Genomic DNA, 17,033 nt, shown 5'->3' with positions numbered 1-17,033 from the left:
TCGCCGTCCATACTGCCACCTCAACTGGTTGCGGCGCACGCGAGCTCTCCTTTTCAATCCTGCGACACGTTATCAGGCATGCGACGCAGCTGGCGAAGCGAGCGGAGGCGAGCGCAACGACGAGGAACGACGCGGTGTGACGTCATGCCAAACGGCGGCGAGGGTAAGGCGCGGCACTGCGCAGCGGCGGAACACCTGTAGCTCGGTGCTACTATAATGGCGCATGCGCAGTAGTGACTACGGAGCCAGAGAGAGGGAAAGAGAGAAATATCTGCGGCGAGGCGCGCGTTGTGACGTCATGTGCCTCCTCGGGGTACCGCCATGGTGAAATCGCAAGTTTGCAGCCAGTAAAGCTTTCGCTTTAAGCGTTGTCCGCGAGAACATGGGTGGGTATCCGCTCATACAGTTATGAGCGAGCGGGGCGAGGCTTCGTAAACGCGTCGCACAGCTGGAGCCGGTATACAGCAGAGTTTCTTCGCACCTTGGTGACAGCATGAACCTTTTATATGCATTTAATAACGCAATTAATAACTCCACCTCTGGCCTTTCTGATTGTAGCTATATCGCATTTACTAACGCAAGTTGTACCCGTAGCTCCCACGCTTTGAACATAACGCCTATTTATGTCCGTACACTAACACATTAAAATGTAAAGTTCTTTTTTCACGTACAATAGAGATCTGGAATTCTCTGCCCGGTAACATTCGTTCACTATCACTAAAAACTTCATAGCTACCGCTGGTAATTAAGCACTTCGCTAACATGTAAAGCGCTTCTTTTTGATCACTCATCTTTTTGTGTTTATGTGCGTTTTTAATGCGTAATGTATAGTAATGTAGAATGTTCCCACTCCTGCTGTAGACCTATATTGGGCTCCAGTATATGTAAATAAATAAATAAGTGATTAGAATGAATGCTTACGCGTTAACGCCGCGGTGGTTAAAAAACACTGTTGCACAGCTCACCACGGTGACACGCTCGAATAAAAGTAGAATGCTTCGATACGTGATAGATGCTTGGATATCTCTATAGTTTTTTTTTTTTTTTTTTAGTAACTTAGAGGACCTTTCTCTGTCTTTCCTATCAATAAATCCAATTCAATTCAATAGAAGACCTTCATTATCACGGGAAACGCCGCGCCAGTTTTTGCAAAGTTTGACATCTTCGTGCGGAATAGCACCGACGATACTGATCATGTTCAAAACGCATTATTTTCGTAACTATCTCAAAAAGAAAGAAAAAAGGAAGAAAACTACAATGAGCGTTTCATTTCCAATTGCGACAACGACATACAGAATGAGGCAAAATGGAAAAACGCCTGCGTACTTAGATTTATGCGCTCGTCAATTGCAGCAATATGTACGCTCAACGATTATGAGTTCTTTGGCGCGAAAACACGGAGCGGCTGCTGTGGCCTGAAGCTTTGACCTTGCATGTAAACGTCTATGCTTGTCTAATCAAATGTGATAACTCTTCTTCCGTTAATTAATGCTAGTTCAATTAAACAATGTTCTTACTCTTGATCAAACCTGTGCCTGGTTGACCTAATGTGTATCAAATTTTATTATAGGAAATTTATTTTAGACGCATGTTTTCAGATGCTTAAATAAGGAGATTGATTGATTGATTGATTGATTGATTGATTGATTGATTGATTGATTGATTGATTGATTGATTGATTGATTGATTGATTGATTGATTGATTGATTGATTGAAAATCTAGTGGGTGCCATTAACCAGGAGTCCTTCTCGCTAGTGCGACTGATAACCCACGTCTGCCCACCTGTTTCTTTGGGAATTCAACCTAAACAGAATCAACAGATGCGACTGAAATCTGCTGAATAGAGCGCGAATACAAGCCGCATTCCGGCAACCATGGGCCACGCCAATACACGGATCGGCGTTCACCGCAGCGTCCGGAGGCGCGCTGTCTGGACCGAAGCAGCCGTTCAACAAGGCAAAAACCGTCTCAACGCCTATGGGCGTTTCCTGAGCGCAAGCAGATTACTGTGTGTTCTAAAAGAGTGTGTTCGGGGATCTAGTAAGAAGGCATAAACCTTCGTGGCAATACGTAGATGCTGTGTTTGCGTTGCGCAAAGCTGTGGCCCGCTTATTTTGTAGACTTCGACCAGGGATTCTTGTTTGACAAGTACCCGTCTTGTGCCATGCTTACTTTGGTGCCTGAACTGCAGCGGTAAGTCCAGCGTCAACGGCGTCCGCCTTTGTTGAAGTGGCTGAGACTCACGAAATCGAAGAAATTGGCTGATGTGCCTTTATTCAGTTTATTCCACAGCCAGTTCACCGTTTGAAGCTGTGCACGACTCCAGTTTGCAGTTAGTCTTTCGCTGATGGGGAATAGCGTGCGTTTTTAGCATGGTATAGATATTTCTTGCAACGGAGAATCTCAGGCAACGTTTTTTTCGTTTAGTTACTGCTGTAAATAAAAGTCCACGCTTGCCTTGTGAATACGATTTCCCGTGCAGACTTGAATTGTAACGTCAGCAATTCTGTGCATGCAGGCTTTCGCGAAGTTCTGACACGTAGTGTCGCAATATTCACCGCATTTCCGTTGTTTCACGGCCAGCACGGTTCAACTTCTCTAAAAACAGCCGTACATTTCTGATTCTCGCTTTGGGATAGAAACTCCCCGCAGAGCTGAGTTCTTCGAGTTTTCTTTGACCGTCTCGTCTGACCCGATCGTTTCTTGGATTTTGCGGTTGATAGAAGATACCTGATTGGCTTTGCTGGAGTGTGACGCTTCTGTTGGTTGCACGTTTGACTCTCAAGAAGCATATCCCACTATGACTGGTTAGTCGGCAGCACGTGGTATTCGCGGCTAGGTAGGTCCTGCACGTTGCTCGATCATTCCTCGATTTCGACGCCGCTACATTACGAGCCCGCAGGAATCGCAGGAGACCCTTTGGCTGCGGTACTTTCGTTCACCGTCGGCCGTTGCTGAGGCTTCGCGAATTTCGTAGCCCCCGGTCGTGCGGCCGTTTCGTATACCCCGTGCCGTCGGCACCGCTTCCCGCTCGGGTTGTCTGCTCCCGCGCGTCATCTGCCGCTCGGGCCTGCTCGCTGTCGCCCGCGCTGATTAGCGGCCGCCCGTCTTATCGCGCGCCTCGCATCGTCGTCCGTTGTTGTCGACGCCGACGTGTCCAGCCGTCGATCGGGCAGCGTGCGTCGAGCGGAAGACGCCGACGACCTTCCTCGCCTCGAAGCCCTTGCGACCGCGGCCCCTTACGCACGAAGGCGTCGAATATGCAGCGGTTACCCAGGATTTCGGCGTCGTGCGCGCTAGGCCTGCTGGCCCGACGACGCGAGCTTGGCGAGGCGGCAGGCCGTCTGCTGCTGCGACGGGCCAAGTCGTCGACGCCGGCGCTCGAACGTCTGCTGCCGATTCACGACGACTTCTGCAGCCGGCACCTGGGACCTAGGACTAAGGACCAGAAGGCGATGCTGGACTACCTGGGACTCAAGGTGAGCAGCGCGCCCCTGCCGTAGCGGGCTTTAGTTCCAAGGTCTCTGTTCCACCTGTTTTAGTTCGTCTGCAGTGAGCGCGGATGCTCGGCTGGCACGGCGTCTGCTGTAACTAGCTAGGTGCCGCTGCGCAGGCGCAGTCGTTTGGTGGGCAACACGGCACACACGCACCTACTGACTTCGAGTCCCTGCCCCGACCGAAGTCCCGTTCTCTCGCGGTGCTGAATATTCTGGCGATCATGCGTTGGTAAATATGTGCTCGTTCCATGCGCTACGTGAAGCCGCCTTTAAGCCCAGCGTTCACGAGAATGCACCATCGCACCTCAGTACTTTCAACCGTCAAATCGTCTGCACCAGAAGTAAGGATTCAGTCGACGCAGTATCGTGTCCTATAAAACAACTAAACGCTGCATCTGTGCGGGACGTAAAAACAACCGATAAGCACAGATACAATTAAATAATGTCAGCTTACTCGCAGCTTTGAAACAGGGAGAAAGCATAGCCGCGTGTTTTCGATGTAGTAGTTTGGAGGACGCTTCGCCGGTAAAGGAAATGGCCCGCCTATACGGTCGATTTCGGCTCATTGTACTGCCGATAAAAGTGCCACGTTCGAAAGGTTACTACCTGTGGAGCTGTCGTCGCGCCTGCCCCCAATCGAGACCACTGTCCGAAGAATTCCCTCTCGTGATAACAGGCTGCTGTCTAGAGCGCCTGTCGCTGGACGCCCTTCACTCTCCGAGTCGGCCGTGAAACCCATTATATTGTCTAGGTGCAGTGCTCAGCGATTCAAACGCGACTCTCTGAGCGCATGGCTGCCGGCGGTTGTTGCGCCACCTCTGGGCGCTATGGACACACCGAGCTGGTGCATTGTCGTATATGCGATGAGGACGAGAGCGTTTGTGACGCATGGTGTCAGGAATTTCCCGCCCCCTTCCTCCCACCCTCCCCCAGTGATCGCCCAGCGGCCGTCCGCCAAACGGTCCCAGTATCGCATTGGGGCTACTGTACAGTCAACAGCAAAAGTTTACGGGATGCAGTTTCCCCTTCAAATGTGAATTTCTGCGCTGTTAAGGCATGACGCTTCGTATTTATTGAATCACTGTGTAGGTGGCGAAGGCTACTACATGCTGGAACATTTAATTCGAGGCTGTGTGACCACACTTCCCGAGAATTCAGCTTCTTGGCAGATTTTGTGTCCCGTAAACTTTTGCGGTTGACTGTAACTGCATGCTCGCACGTATACGGTCCCAGTATCGCATTGGGGCTACTGTACTAACTGCATGCTCGCACGTATTCACCGACATTTACTCAGTTCGCCGTTTGGGGTAGTCCTCGGGTGCGCAGGTAGGTGGGTCGGTAGCACGTGATATCCCCAATTACCCAGTGAAAACTATAGTGTTGAGGCTCAGTCAAGTTTCGGGGTTGTCGCACACATATATATCTCTGTTTTTGAAATGACACGCCTTCGAGAGCGCATACCACGCGCCCGCCACCGTCATGACAAGAGTTACGCTCTCTCAAAACTGCTGGGAAAAATTCACTGACACGAGCTATCACAGACGGCATTTGGTGCGCAAGAATATCGGCACTATACGTGTATTGCCCTTCGAGATTGCGTCACGTACACTTGGTGCTCGCCAATGAAGAAAACTTGCCCGCAACTTTCACCTTGCTAAATCCACTAGCAAGTTGCGTTTCGTACTGGAAGGAAATTCGCACTTCAGTTGACACCATACGAATCGCCGATGCGCGCGAATTTTAGGCGTCGGGCGAGATACATCAGTGAATATTTTTTTTTTAAATGGTGTGTGTTTGATGTGGGCGAAAAGCCGTGCTAACATTATAGGCTTGCACGGCAATGCTAAATGTTCTACGGCCGAATTAAACAGATTCCAGCTCTAAGGGTCACCCGAAAATTCAGTGTATGATACCTGTGATTCAGCCACGATGAGCAAGCGCTAAAGTTATTGCCTATATGCGATGTTCATCTTGTCACGTGGTAGTGACGGTGAAGAAAGCAAAACGGGGGTGAATGGCGAAACTAGCGTTCTATTGGGCGAACTTGTGCCCACATTCTATTGGGCGAACTTGTGCCCACAAAAGCAAGTTACACTTAAAGCGCAACGATAGCGGCGAACACCGTCGGTGATCGTCGATAATCTGATCAGCGGGTCAAGCGCGTCGGCTTTTATACATCAGTCTTCGAATGTTCCAGAGTAATCGCTGGGACCCGCGTGCCTTCGACAAAGTTCTACGCCATTCGCGTCGCGCATACATGCAATCAGATTACACAAGGTTCGGTGACAACAGACAGCGGATGGAACTATCGATAACATTCCAGAAACTTCCTATACGTGCAGGCGCGTCCTGCGCTGTGCGATAACATTTGTTAGGCGGTGAAACGTGGTTACCCGATAAAGATGAACAAGTACAGGTGTCAATATTATTATCGTATAGTACATGGATTTCTCTACGGCTTCGTGCGGTCTCATCGAAGGAGGATATTGCGATTTTCTTTTAAATATTCTTATGAGGTTGCATCTTCTGAGCTCGCTTCGCAGTATGCTTGCTTGCGGAAGCGACATATTTTCTCGTCCTGTCGTCACGCTCTTGTCCGTGTCTTCCAGCGTTATGACCCCCATTGTTGTGTCTAACCAACTAGCCCAAGCAACCGTACTTCTGATATATTTTACGTCTGTATAACTAATTCCTGCTATTGAGCTGCTTTCAATAGCTCGTTGAATGGCGACGCTGACTTGCAGAAAGGCGCTCTATGTTTAACGGTGGTCACACCAAGCCGACTTGTCGTTGTTTGGTTTGGCTTGGTGCCTACGGATATGGCTCAACCCACTACGGGGGATCGGCCATGAATCGGGCGGCAGTAGGTAAAAGAAGGGAACAATACTTCGACAGAATTTTGTAATTTAAGATCGATATTAAATGAATACTGTTGCGGATGTTGTTGATGTCGTCGTCGTCGCCTCAACACATGGCTCATACCCAAGATGGAGATTGGTCTGGGAGACCGTTCTTTGCATATTTTTTTTTTTTTTTACAAACCGCGCAATATTAAAGCAGCTAAGTGAAGCCAGCGATTACCATATAGCGAGCATAGTTAGATCAAATTACTTTCAGAAAACCTGAATGGTAGAAAGCGCAAAGGTGTTTGTTACCGGAAGAACAAGGCTTAGCGCAAATTCATGTATACGCATAATGTCCATCGTTGCGATGACTGCCGCACCGCGGCGTGTGCAGACACTAATAGTGCCGCACTTTCTTCAAAACTAGTTAGTGTGAAACGCTACGGTAGTTAAAGAGGCTTAGAAAAAAGAACCTTGGTGAATTACACTTCATACAACAGCGGCTCTAATGAGGAATTAAAGCAGGCAATGTTGCGCTCGGCTGTCTAACGAGTCGTACACCCCTGATCTTGTTCCGCGTAAGTTCCGCTAAGTAGATGGAACAATTTTTCGCATGTATGTTACACTTACTGTAACCTATGCAGAACAACATTTAGGGGTGTGCAGCAACGGCAGAGACGTTGCCCATCACCCCATGATCTGTCGCGACGATGTTCGCTCTTTTCCCATTGTGATAGAGGAGAGGTTGCCTTAACTTCCCCGTATCAAATCTGTGGTTCCACACTTCCTTCTTTGTTTTTAAGTACTTGTTGGGTAGGCTTTACGATAAGGGATGGTGTACAGAAATACTCTTCGCGCAAACATCGCATATCTCTCCGCGCGAAGCGACAGCACTCTTTCTTGGCACGCGAGAGGGATGACTGTTGTCGTGATTGTAGAAGTCGAACACCCCGTTTTTGTCTTTATCCTGTGAGAAAAAAAAGTCAGAAGTCGGTACAGATAACTGTCGACTGGTTTTGGCCCGCGAATGCGTTCGACAGGAAACGGGGCTGGGAAACAGATTTGTTTCGATGCTTTTTCGTGCTTCGCCTTTGCTGCCACAGCAGTTCAATGACCACAGACACGTGTCTTTAACGATTGTTACGTTTCGCCTACAACGCGCGGTAATGCCGGCGCGGATGCAACGGACGCCGGGGCTTCGTTCAAAGCGGCGGACATTTTGGCCCGTGCGACGCCGCCGCAACGCTTCCCCGCCAAGCGTGTCCAGGCGTGTTTCAGTGCCACGTGTCTTCGTGTGTGCGTGTGTGTGTGTGTGCCCTCGCTTGTCAAAGCGCGGCAGCCGGGGAGCGGAGTTCCCCGAATGAGGAGCCTGGAGGTCTCTCGGCTCAACCGTTCGCGCCGTCGTGTGGGCGGGTTGGCGATGCGTCACTACACTCGGTTCAGCAGGTCTCTCGGCTCGACCGTGCGCGCCGTCGTGGGCTCATGCTCCGCCGTCCCGTGACCTTCATCCCGTGACCTTCCCTTTTGGACCGCGACGCCGAGAGTATAAGAGCAGCTGCCCCCGGACGCCAGGGGAGAGGCTCCGATTTGTACTGTTGAGTTACGTGCTCTCCCGTCTCTCCACTTCGGTCGACCTGACCGGCCGCTCTTTTGCTATGTTAGAATAAACAAGTTGTTCTGTTACCAGTCTTCTCTTGCTTTGCCGGGACCTTCGGATGCTTCCAGTGCCCCAGGCCGCCAGGCCAACGCTACCCTTGGGGCTTGCGACCCATTGGCAATAACGGGCGTCAGCACCGAGACCCCAACAACTCGTGCCAGCGGTGCGATTCTATCACGATGTTAAAACTCTTCTCGAGCTTGAAAAGGTTGCGAGTTAGCGAGTATGAATGTTAGGAAACACTTTTTTACAGCTTAAGCTGTTACGGGCTCATTCCAACAGCCGTTTCGGGCAGCAATGGTGTTCGCTGCTACCGCCGCCGGTGTTCGATGTCCGTAGCAGCTATACACCGTCGGGAATGAGAGAAAAAAAAAATACCTAGCTCCTGCCGGTATCGAAGTCGGGCCCGCCGCGTGGAAGTCAACTACTCTACCACTGAGCCACGCCAGCACTTTTTTTTTTCTTTCAATATATTTATTGCAGCAGCATTCAACACGATGAAACATTCACCAGTTGTGCATAGTCATGGAATGGAGGGCGCAATGAAAGTCGCACACAGAGAAGGCAGCGTTTATACTTTGGGTGGAAACGTTAGTTTTGTTTTAGAAGGATGGTACAGGATAGGCACCTCACCAAACTGAGGTACCAGTCTGGTTGAATATCAAGTCCAACATAAACATGTTTTAGGTGTAGAGTCCTTGCAAGTATGCAGCGGAAAATGCCCTATAAACGTGTCCTAGCGCGCTAGGAGACACGATGCACGTTTTGCATTGCAGTTGCATATTATTGCACCCGGTAGAACGTCATGTACCAGGTGCACAGGTAGCGGTACAAGGCATTTAAATAAGGTTTGAGGAAGAAATACGAGTTTAAGGAGATGTATACAAGAATGGTTGGGAAAAATATGCGTTATGTACCTGATTAAATCAAGCTGGCTAGGCGACTATGTCGCCGCCGCGTTTCAAAGGGGATGACAATAAATCATCATCATCATCATTGCCATCGTATCGTGCCACTTGTATGGCGATGTGAGGTGCGGACCGCGTAGCGTCTATGCACCCTTCGCATTGCAGTTGCATATTATTACACCTGGTGGCACGCCATGTAGCAGTTGCATAGGTAGCGGTACAAAGTAGATACAGAAATCTTGAGGAAGAAAAGGAAGATTATGCAGGTGTATAAGTATTGATGTAAGGAAGAACATGTATGGCATACTTAATTCAAGCACGCTAGGTGACTGTTTTTCACCGTCCCGGCTGTTTCAAAGGGAACGTTATTGAATCATTATCACTATCTTCATTACTATCGTATCGTGCCATTTGACATGCGCGCCGCGTAGTGTTGACACGTACAAACTTTGCAGTTCCGTTATATTCCACCAGGTGTCCCGACATGTAGCAGTTGCATGCTACATTTTAGCTGGACCTTTTTAACGTAAGCAGGCTAGGTGACTATTTGTCCCCATCCCGCTTCGAAGGGGATGCCAATAAACCATCATTGTCACCATCACCAAAAGCAACGTACCGTGCCATTGGTCAAGGGATGTGATATGTGCGCTACTAGTCTGGATACCCGTGTTTACTCTTCGGTACACGTTATGGCGCTTCCTCGCAAGATACGAACCCGAAGAAGCGAATCGTGGAGCGACGCGCGCGGCTGCAGCCAGAAAACCTCGGGCTCAGCAGACCGACGTGCATAGAGCAGGACAAGCCGCACCTCGCCGCTGACGTCGGGCGGACATTTCAGATCGTTCTCGTGAAAACGACGCAAACAGACTTCGCCGCGAAGACCCTGGATAAGAGACTTCGCCGCGAAGACCCTGGATAAGAGACTTCGCCGCGAAGACCCTGCATAAGAGACTTCGCCGCGAAGACCCTGGATAGTGCGTGGTGCCGGAAATGGGGGCTCCTGCGGAGCCGCTCCTCCAGCTTACGCTGTGAGTGTGCTGCTTGTGCGGCGCAGGCCTGTGACCTTTTTTTTTTAATATATAGGATACTCTGATTTCATACTAAAGTTGCATCGATATGCCGCCCCCTGGCGTCATCGACGTTACCGCGACGTCGGGACAAAGGGCCAAATTTGTTGACGACGTGTGTAGCAATGCGGCAACGTGTGCGGTGTCTCTTCTCATAAAGCGTGATCAAGACCCGCCGTGGTCTACATCAGTGGTTACGGCGCTGTGCTGCCCAGCAAAGTCGTCGCGGCTTCGATTCTGGCCCCGGCGGCCGCATTCCGACAGGGGCCGAATGCAGCTCGTGTGTGCCGTGGCCTGCGCGACACGTTAGCGAAACACACGTGGGCACTTGCACACTTTGACTTGATATGTCTCCACATAGCGTGTTGACGTGTCCTATTCTAAGCATGAGATGCGCACGTGTGGCCAACCCTCTATAGACTCATAAAAGGTTAACGAACATCCCTCGTTCTGCAAGTGACGTCTACCAACGAGCAGATAATCTTTGTCGTGCGTCCCACTGAGTGAACGGTGTTCCCATCCAGTCCCGAAAGCCTTTGGAGTGGCCGTATGTTAAGGGGTATAATCCTCCGGGTTTTACGACACGGCCTTCAGGCGGTTATCACTATATCGCTGTAAAGCGCGCCGGAGCCAACGCGTTCGCGGTGCTCCCAACACTTAAATAAGGTCGCTTTTGAACTGTCCACCGCATCTGTCCTCTCGATCGTGGCATCCCGATAAGGCTATCGCTCGATTTCCTCCTAATCCCCGCGCCGTGCGACCTGTCACTACGGCATTGGGGGACCGCAGGACAATCGACCTGATAAAGAGAGGAATGAAGGGGCCACGTTCACTCGGAGCCGCCGCGCAGTTCAAAGGTGGTGCTCGACTGCCAGCACTGGATCCAAGGAATATCCGCGCTGGGAGGTCGTTTTAAGAAGTGCCTTACTGTTTGCTTAGTTGGTCTACTTGCTTCTGAGCCCGTCTCGTCGTGGTCGTTTTCTTTCGTGTCCGATGGTTTGTGCGCGCCCTTTTGGCGGCAGTTACATCTGTGGAGTCGGTTATACGCGCCCCCCCCCCCCCCCCCCCCCCGAATTTGTCGATAAACGAGACCCGTCTTGAGTTCCGAGGACGCCTACATGCGACTAAAAATGTAGGTGATCAATTTGCCGTAATTTCGGAAACAATTGTGCCCATAGTAGAAGAGCAAGCTGTGCGCGCTTTGTAGAGGAGCAACCTGTGTATTTTTTTTTTTTTTTTTTTTTTTAGCGGAGAGAAAGTTCCGCAGTGCCTGTTGAGGTTAGCTTAGCGACAGGCTTTTGCGCTCAGCTCCAGGTGAGATGGTAAGGAGTGAGAGTGGGATAAAAAAGAATAGCGTACGGACAGTAACACACACAAACGCGATAAGTGCACTAACACAAAAGTTATTTGCAGAGTCTTCTAGAGGGAATGTTGTAAGCGCTTCGGTAGGGCGCAGTTAAGAGGCACGACACCTGACAAGCAGTGTTCTTCGACTGCGATGAACCCATGGTTATATCGTGCATAACGAAATTCTAATTACGTGTTTAAATAATTTCTCTGTCTGAACACGCCTCGGGAAAGGCATGGATTGTCCCTCAAATGATAAAGTGCGCGTCCTTTTTTTAAAGTTACGTGAAAAGTCACGTGGGCTGTTTGTTCAGATCTCCAGTCTCCTATTTCGCCGTTTCCTCGCTAATCTAACGACGCAAGGCTACTACTTCACTACGCAATGGACAAATGGAGCAACGTAGCATATCAGCGGATATCGGGCCCTTGCGGCACATGTGGTCAAGACCGTTCGGGTGAGGCCGCCTCATTGGCCGTGATTATATCCATTGTATAGCACTATCCCTGTCTAGAACCGATGCAGCTACATATGGTGGCTCGCTAGCAAGCGAGCTTGTACTGGCACAATGGAACTCAATGGAATTTACGTTTCATACATCAGCTGCAACGCTGAGGAAGCTACGCAAGTAGTCCGGCCACAAAGTGTATTACTCCGCGCCGTTTCCGTCTATGCTTCGCAGCGTGCCAGCGGCGTTTGCTCGCGCGAGCATGCACGCAAAGCTGCCGCGACGGGCTACAATTCAAAAATAACTAATTTAATTTAATTATGGGGTTTAACGTGCCAAAACCACTTTCTGATTATGAGGCACGCCGTAGTGGAGGACTCCGGAAATTTCGACCACCTGGGGATCTTTAACGTGCACCTAAATCTAAGTACACGGGTGTTTTCGCATTTCGCCCCCATCGAAATGCGGCCGCCGTGGCCGGGATACGATCCCGCGACCTCGTGCTCAGCAGCCCAACACCATAGCCACTGAGCAACCACGGCGGGTCAAAAATAACTAAAAGCAAATTGATTTAAAACAATGTGTTAGCTGCCGTATAAGTTCATGGATTGTTTCTATGGGTAAATTTTTTTTTGGTCATTCAGAACTGAGCTTATATGAAGAAACTTTTCACAAAAATCGGGTCAAGAAACACCGCACTATTTCTAAATGCGAACGCAGCCGCTGCAAAAAGTATTTCTAGCCTCCACAGCGTTGCACTTGATGTATGAAACGGAGTATAGTCTCCATGTTACTTGGATCCGCGTCTACAGCTCCGTCTTCCGCCTGGGACATCACGATCTGAACAAACACTACTTTGCAGCGTGTGGCTTGGCCTATTAATTCCGCATAGGAATGGTCAACAGCCGTGCATGGGGCGACTGTGGTCTCCTGGAGACAATTACGCATCTCCTGTGTGAGAACTTTCAACGGCATTGAAGCTAGACTGGACAATTGGCATGTGCCAGAAGACAGAATCGTCGGACACTGGTACAGACCGTCCTTAGCACAGGAGACGCTGAACGCGTTGTTGCGCTTCGTGATGCGGTCCACGTGTCTTCCAGATATGAACATGCGAATCACATGATGTACACGTGATAATGACTGAATGACAGATTGAGCACTGCTGTGCGCTACGTCACGCTGCGTGTTTTTTTTTTTTCTTTCGTGCATTTTAATTTTTTTTGTGCAAGTGTTTTGTTCGATCACCCCTAATTCCCTTTACCCCCTTACCTCAGCTCAGAAGGGGGGAGGAAAGAGAAAAGCAGAAGGCAGGGAGGTTAACCAGAATAACGTCCGGTTGGCTACCCTACACCGGGGAAATGGGAAAGGGGAAAACAAAGATGACAGGGAGAGAGAGGAGGGAAGGAGAGAAGGAAATTAGCGGTGAGTTCGCTGACGCGTGCGGTCTAATAGAAATTGCCTCAGCTCAGAGTAACCAACCGCCCTATGCACTAGTTAACCTCTGTCTTTTCCTTTTCTCTCTTCCCCTCGTCCTCCTCCGATACAAGCTTAGTAAAGTGTGCACTTATTATGCAGTCTTTATCGCTGTCACAATTTGCGGCGGAGCGCAGGCGTCCGTATCATCGTACGCTCGACAGCACCGACGTTATCTGATGGAAGCGTATATACGAAACGTCGGCGCCGTTCTTCCCGGCCCGTGTCGGATGATCGGCGATATCGCACCACTCGATCGATATAACGTTCGAGTGGTCGTACGTGTATGCGGTTGGCGTCTGAGCGTCATCTAGCATTCAGAAGAAGGAAAGAGAAAAGGAAATGATGGGATACTGTCGCCGTCAGTGGCGAGGAGAGTGATGTTCGCACTCCGCGTTTCCACGAATGCCTCGCCGGTTTTGAGTGGAGCTTGCGTTAGACTTGGCATGTTGCCCTTCCTTTCTTTCTTTTTTTTTCTTTAACGATATGACGGGATGGGGAGGGCTCGCGGGACTTCAAGTCGGCACGGGCAGACACTTCGTTTTCGTTTTTTTTTTTTTTCTTAAACGTTAGCAGCAAAAACGAAGGCACTTAATCGTTCAAAAGCTCCTAATGCTGCGAGCGCGAATTTTGCGTACTTTGCAGCACAAACTGCGAAGTTTGTTATATAATAGCAGCGCACCAGCGATGCGGAAACTTACAGAAGAGGTGGATACGAGCGCCGATGTCTAGCGATGGTGTTATCTTCAAAAGCACGCACGGATACACGTGACCTCCGATAACGCTGCTGCGCTTGGCCAACCTGCCAAAATGAAGGAAAATGTACTCAAGAATTCTGAATTATTTAGAAGAAACGAGATAGATAGGGAGCGCGCCCTATACATTCTGCGCGTTCAAGGTATGTCAATTCGTTATCGGACAATGTCAAATCACCTTTGGCAATAACCGCGGCCTCAACTGTCATACTTGTACAATCGGTTGCGTATTTATCAACGACGCCTAATGAAACAGCAGGACACGGCCACACTGATTGCAATGCAATGCGACAAAACCATCCTGTACCCTTATGCACATTTAGATTATATTTTTTTTCTCCTGTAGTCTGACATTTTAGCCATGTACGAGTCTGCCCTACATATCTCAATACACAGGAGACAGATAGACGCGTCTACCTCAGAGCAGTCAATAAAACTGTTTCCTATGCGTTTCCTGTTTCCATGCGTTTCCATGTTTTCCTATATGCGTTTGTGTCGTTCCTTTATTTCTCACGGTACAAGTCTTGGCACGCCAGCGAAAAAACGAAAATTCCAGCGCGCGGAAAAAAAATGACTGTCATTCCCTAGCTGCCTGCATCGCGTTTCGCATATACTAATAAATAAATAAAATTGTAGGACAGCGTTGCGAGATATTCCAAGGGTTATTGTAATGCTTCATATCCTTGCCATACTTTTAGTGCAACGTATGCATAAAAAAACATAATCGTAATAATTTCGCTCGGGAGTATGAACATTCTCTTTTCCTCTATGTGTGTGCGTGTTGATGTGCCTGTGTACGCGCCAGCCGAGTCATTAGTTAGCTTATCTGTTAATTGTTTCGTTCGATCAATATTTCCGTCATTCTGACTGTCACCAGTTTGTCAGATCGTCTTCTGCATGCTTTTGTTTATTTATTTAATGCAATTTAAACAGCACGAAAGGACAAACTAGCTGCCGTGGTTAATGCAGAGAACCCGGCTTAAAAACGGAAAGCCTTGGATTCATAGCCCGCTAGGAGAAAAAAAATTCTGCTAAGCAGTATTTTTATGGCTAAGAAACCGACAGAGTGGCATCTTCAGCGAAGACGTTTTTATAATCTCATTAAAAAAAGAAGAATATCTCGTCGCTTAAAAAAAATAATGTCACTCTCCAGACTATTTTTTTATTTTCTTAGATTCAGTTGGATGACTATTTTTCTTTTCAGATAAACTTTTCATACCTTAAAGGCATGGCGATTGCACTCTTCACTGACATTTCTGTTCATTGGGTTCATGTAATCTTGCTTCGCAGAACATCGCTGAGCTGATCGACAAGACGGTCCCTTCCGGCATCCGACTCAACAGGGAGATGAAGATAGACCCGCCTCTGCGTGAGTCCGACTTGCATAGTTTCCTTCTGCTTCCGCGGGTGACCCATCTTACGATTGACGCGAGACATGATTGCAGCCAGAAGGAGAGAACGTTTATTTTGCGAACGGCTCCTTGTCAGATCCGCCGGTAACACGTTACAATGCGGAGTCCAAATCATGAACAGGTCTCAAACGAGATATGTACTACGCTAAAGAGTCAACGTTTTTACTAGGCGACATGGTATCGTTGTTTCCGTGGCGAAGACAAGTCGAACCGTTGTCGTCGAAACGCTGGTGCTAGACAGACAGCCTTTGTTGGACCACTGTTCGACACTGTCTCTTTATTGTAAAACTACGTGACAGCGTCTCCGAAAATGTGCTTATGCGCTTATACCTGCGACGCACTAAAGACTTCTCCATCAAGTGCCCATTGAATCTGTATGTTGAAAAATATTATGTGCACCATTTTTCGTTAGCCTTGCGAATAATTAAAGGAAATGCAGATCCAACGCACACGTAGGAGTCCACGTGAGTTAGGCGAAGCTTTCGCCGACATTAAGGCGGCCACGAAGGAAATAGCGACAGATCTCCCCGTTCACAGCATGGACAGCCGACTGGCTCACATGCTCGAAGCCAAACAATCGTTCACCAGGAGATGGAAAGAACAAAGACACAATCGACGGCTCAGGAAAAGAATTTCTTCCCTCAACCGGCTGATTGCAGAATATTGCACGCAACTATCTAACCAGCAGTGGAACGAGGTGTGCGATGCCGCGGACGGCCGCATCAACAGCGGGATGACGTGGCACCTGCTCAAACATCTTTTAGATAGAACCAGAACCAAAGCGGACCAGGGTCGTACGCTGAACAGGATCATGCACGAGGAACTCAAAATTACTACGGAAAATGAGCTCATTGACCGTCTCGCCGACAAGTACCTCCCGCTGGCCGAAAATGCTAGAGGCACGACCGCCGATGCATATCGCGGCAAAGCCAACCCAAAGCTAGATCGGGACTTCTCAACCGAAGAGATACGCACGGCGCTTCAGAACCTAAACAGCAAGTCAGCGCCGGGGCCGGACGGCCTAACTAACAAGGCACTTAGAAACCTCGACGAAACCTCAATCGAAACCTTCACAGAGGAAATCAACAAAATCTGGAGGAATGGAGCGCTACCAGAAGACACGAAAACGGCCCTTATCGTGCTCATCCCAAAGCCTGGCAAGGCGCCCAAATCAATACCCTCAGACCTATCTCGCTGACGTCTTGCGTCGGCAAGGTAGCCGAGCACGCGGTCCTAAACAGGCTCTCGAAACATCTCGAAGATAAAGATGTCTACCCCGCAGCAATGATCGGCTTTAGACCCGGGCTATCCACCCAAGACGCCATGAAGCTCCTCAAGCATCAGATCATTGACGCAGACAAGAGAGACGCGAGAGTAATCCTAGGGCTAGACCTCGAAAAGGCATTCGATAATTTATCACATGACTACATACTCGACACGATCTCCAACCTCGACCTCGGCACGATACTCTACGCTCATACAAAATCGTTCCTGAGCGACAGAACGGCCAACCTCCGTCTAGGGGAAATCAAGTCCCAGAAATACAAACTCGGAGGCAGGGGCACCCCGCAAGGTTCTGTCATCTCTCCGACGCTTTTTAACCTTGCGCTAGCCGGCCTAGGCA

The 17,033-nt window shown here is 49.3% G+C and overlaps 1 protein-coding gene across 1 annotated transcript in view; it reads left to right on the top strand.

Annotated features, from left to right (window-relative positions):
• The first annotated feature begins 1,997 nt into the window (after positions 1–1,997).
• LOC126517665 (glycine dehydrogenase (decarboxylating), mitochondrial) overlaps positions 1,998–17,033 on the top strand; it is a 65,728-nt gene continuing 50,692 nt past the window's right edge. The window contains exons 1-2 of the mRNA XM_050167459.3: positions 1,998–3,480; positions 15,288–15,366. Coding sequence (XP_050023416.1) covers positions 3,262–3,480; positions 15,288–15,366 — 298 coding nt within the window. The 5' untranslated portion in view covers positions 1,998–3,261. The remainder of the gene's footprint in view (positions 3,481–15,287; positions 15,367–17,033) is intronic.

The sequence above is a fragment of the Dermacentor andersoni genome, chromosome 11 (assembly GCF_023375885.2).
Source record: "Dermacentor andersoni chromosome 11, qqDerAnde1_hic_scaffold, whole genome shotgun sequence".
Taxonomy (NCBI): Eukaryota; Metazoa; Arthropoda; class Arachnida; order Ixodida; family Ixodidae; genus Dermacentor; species Dermacentor andersoni.
This window is presented reverse-complemented; position numbering and strand designations above follow the sequence as displayed.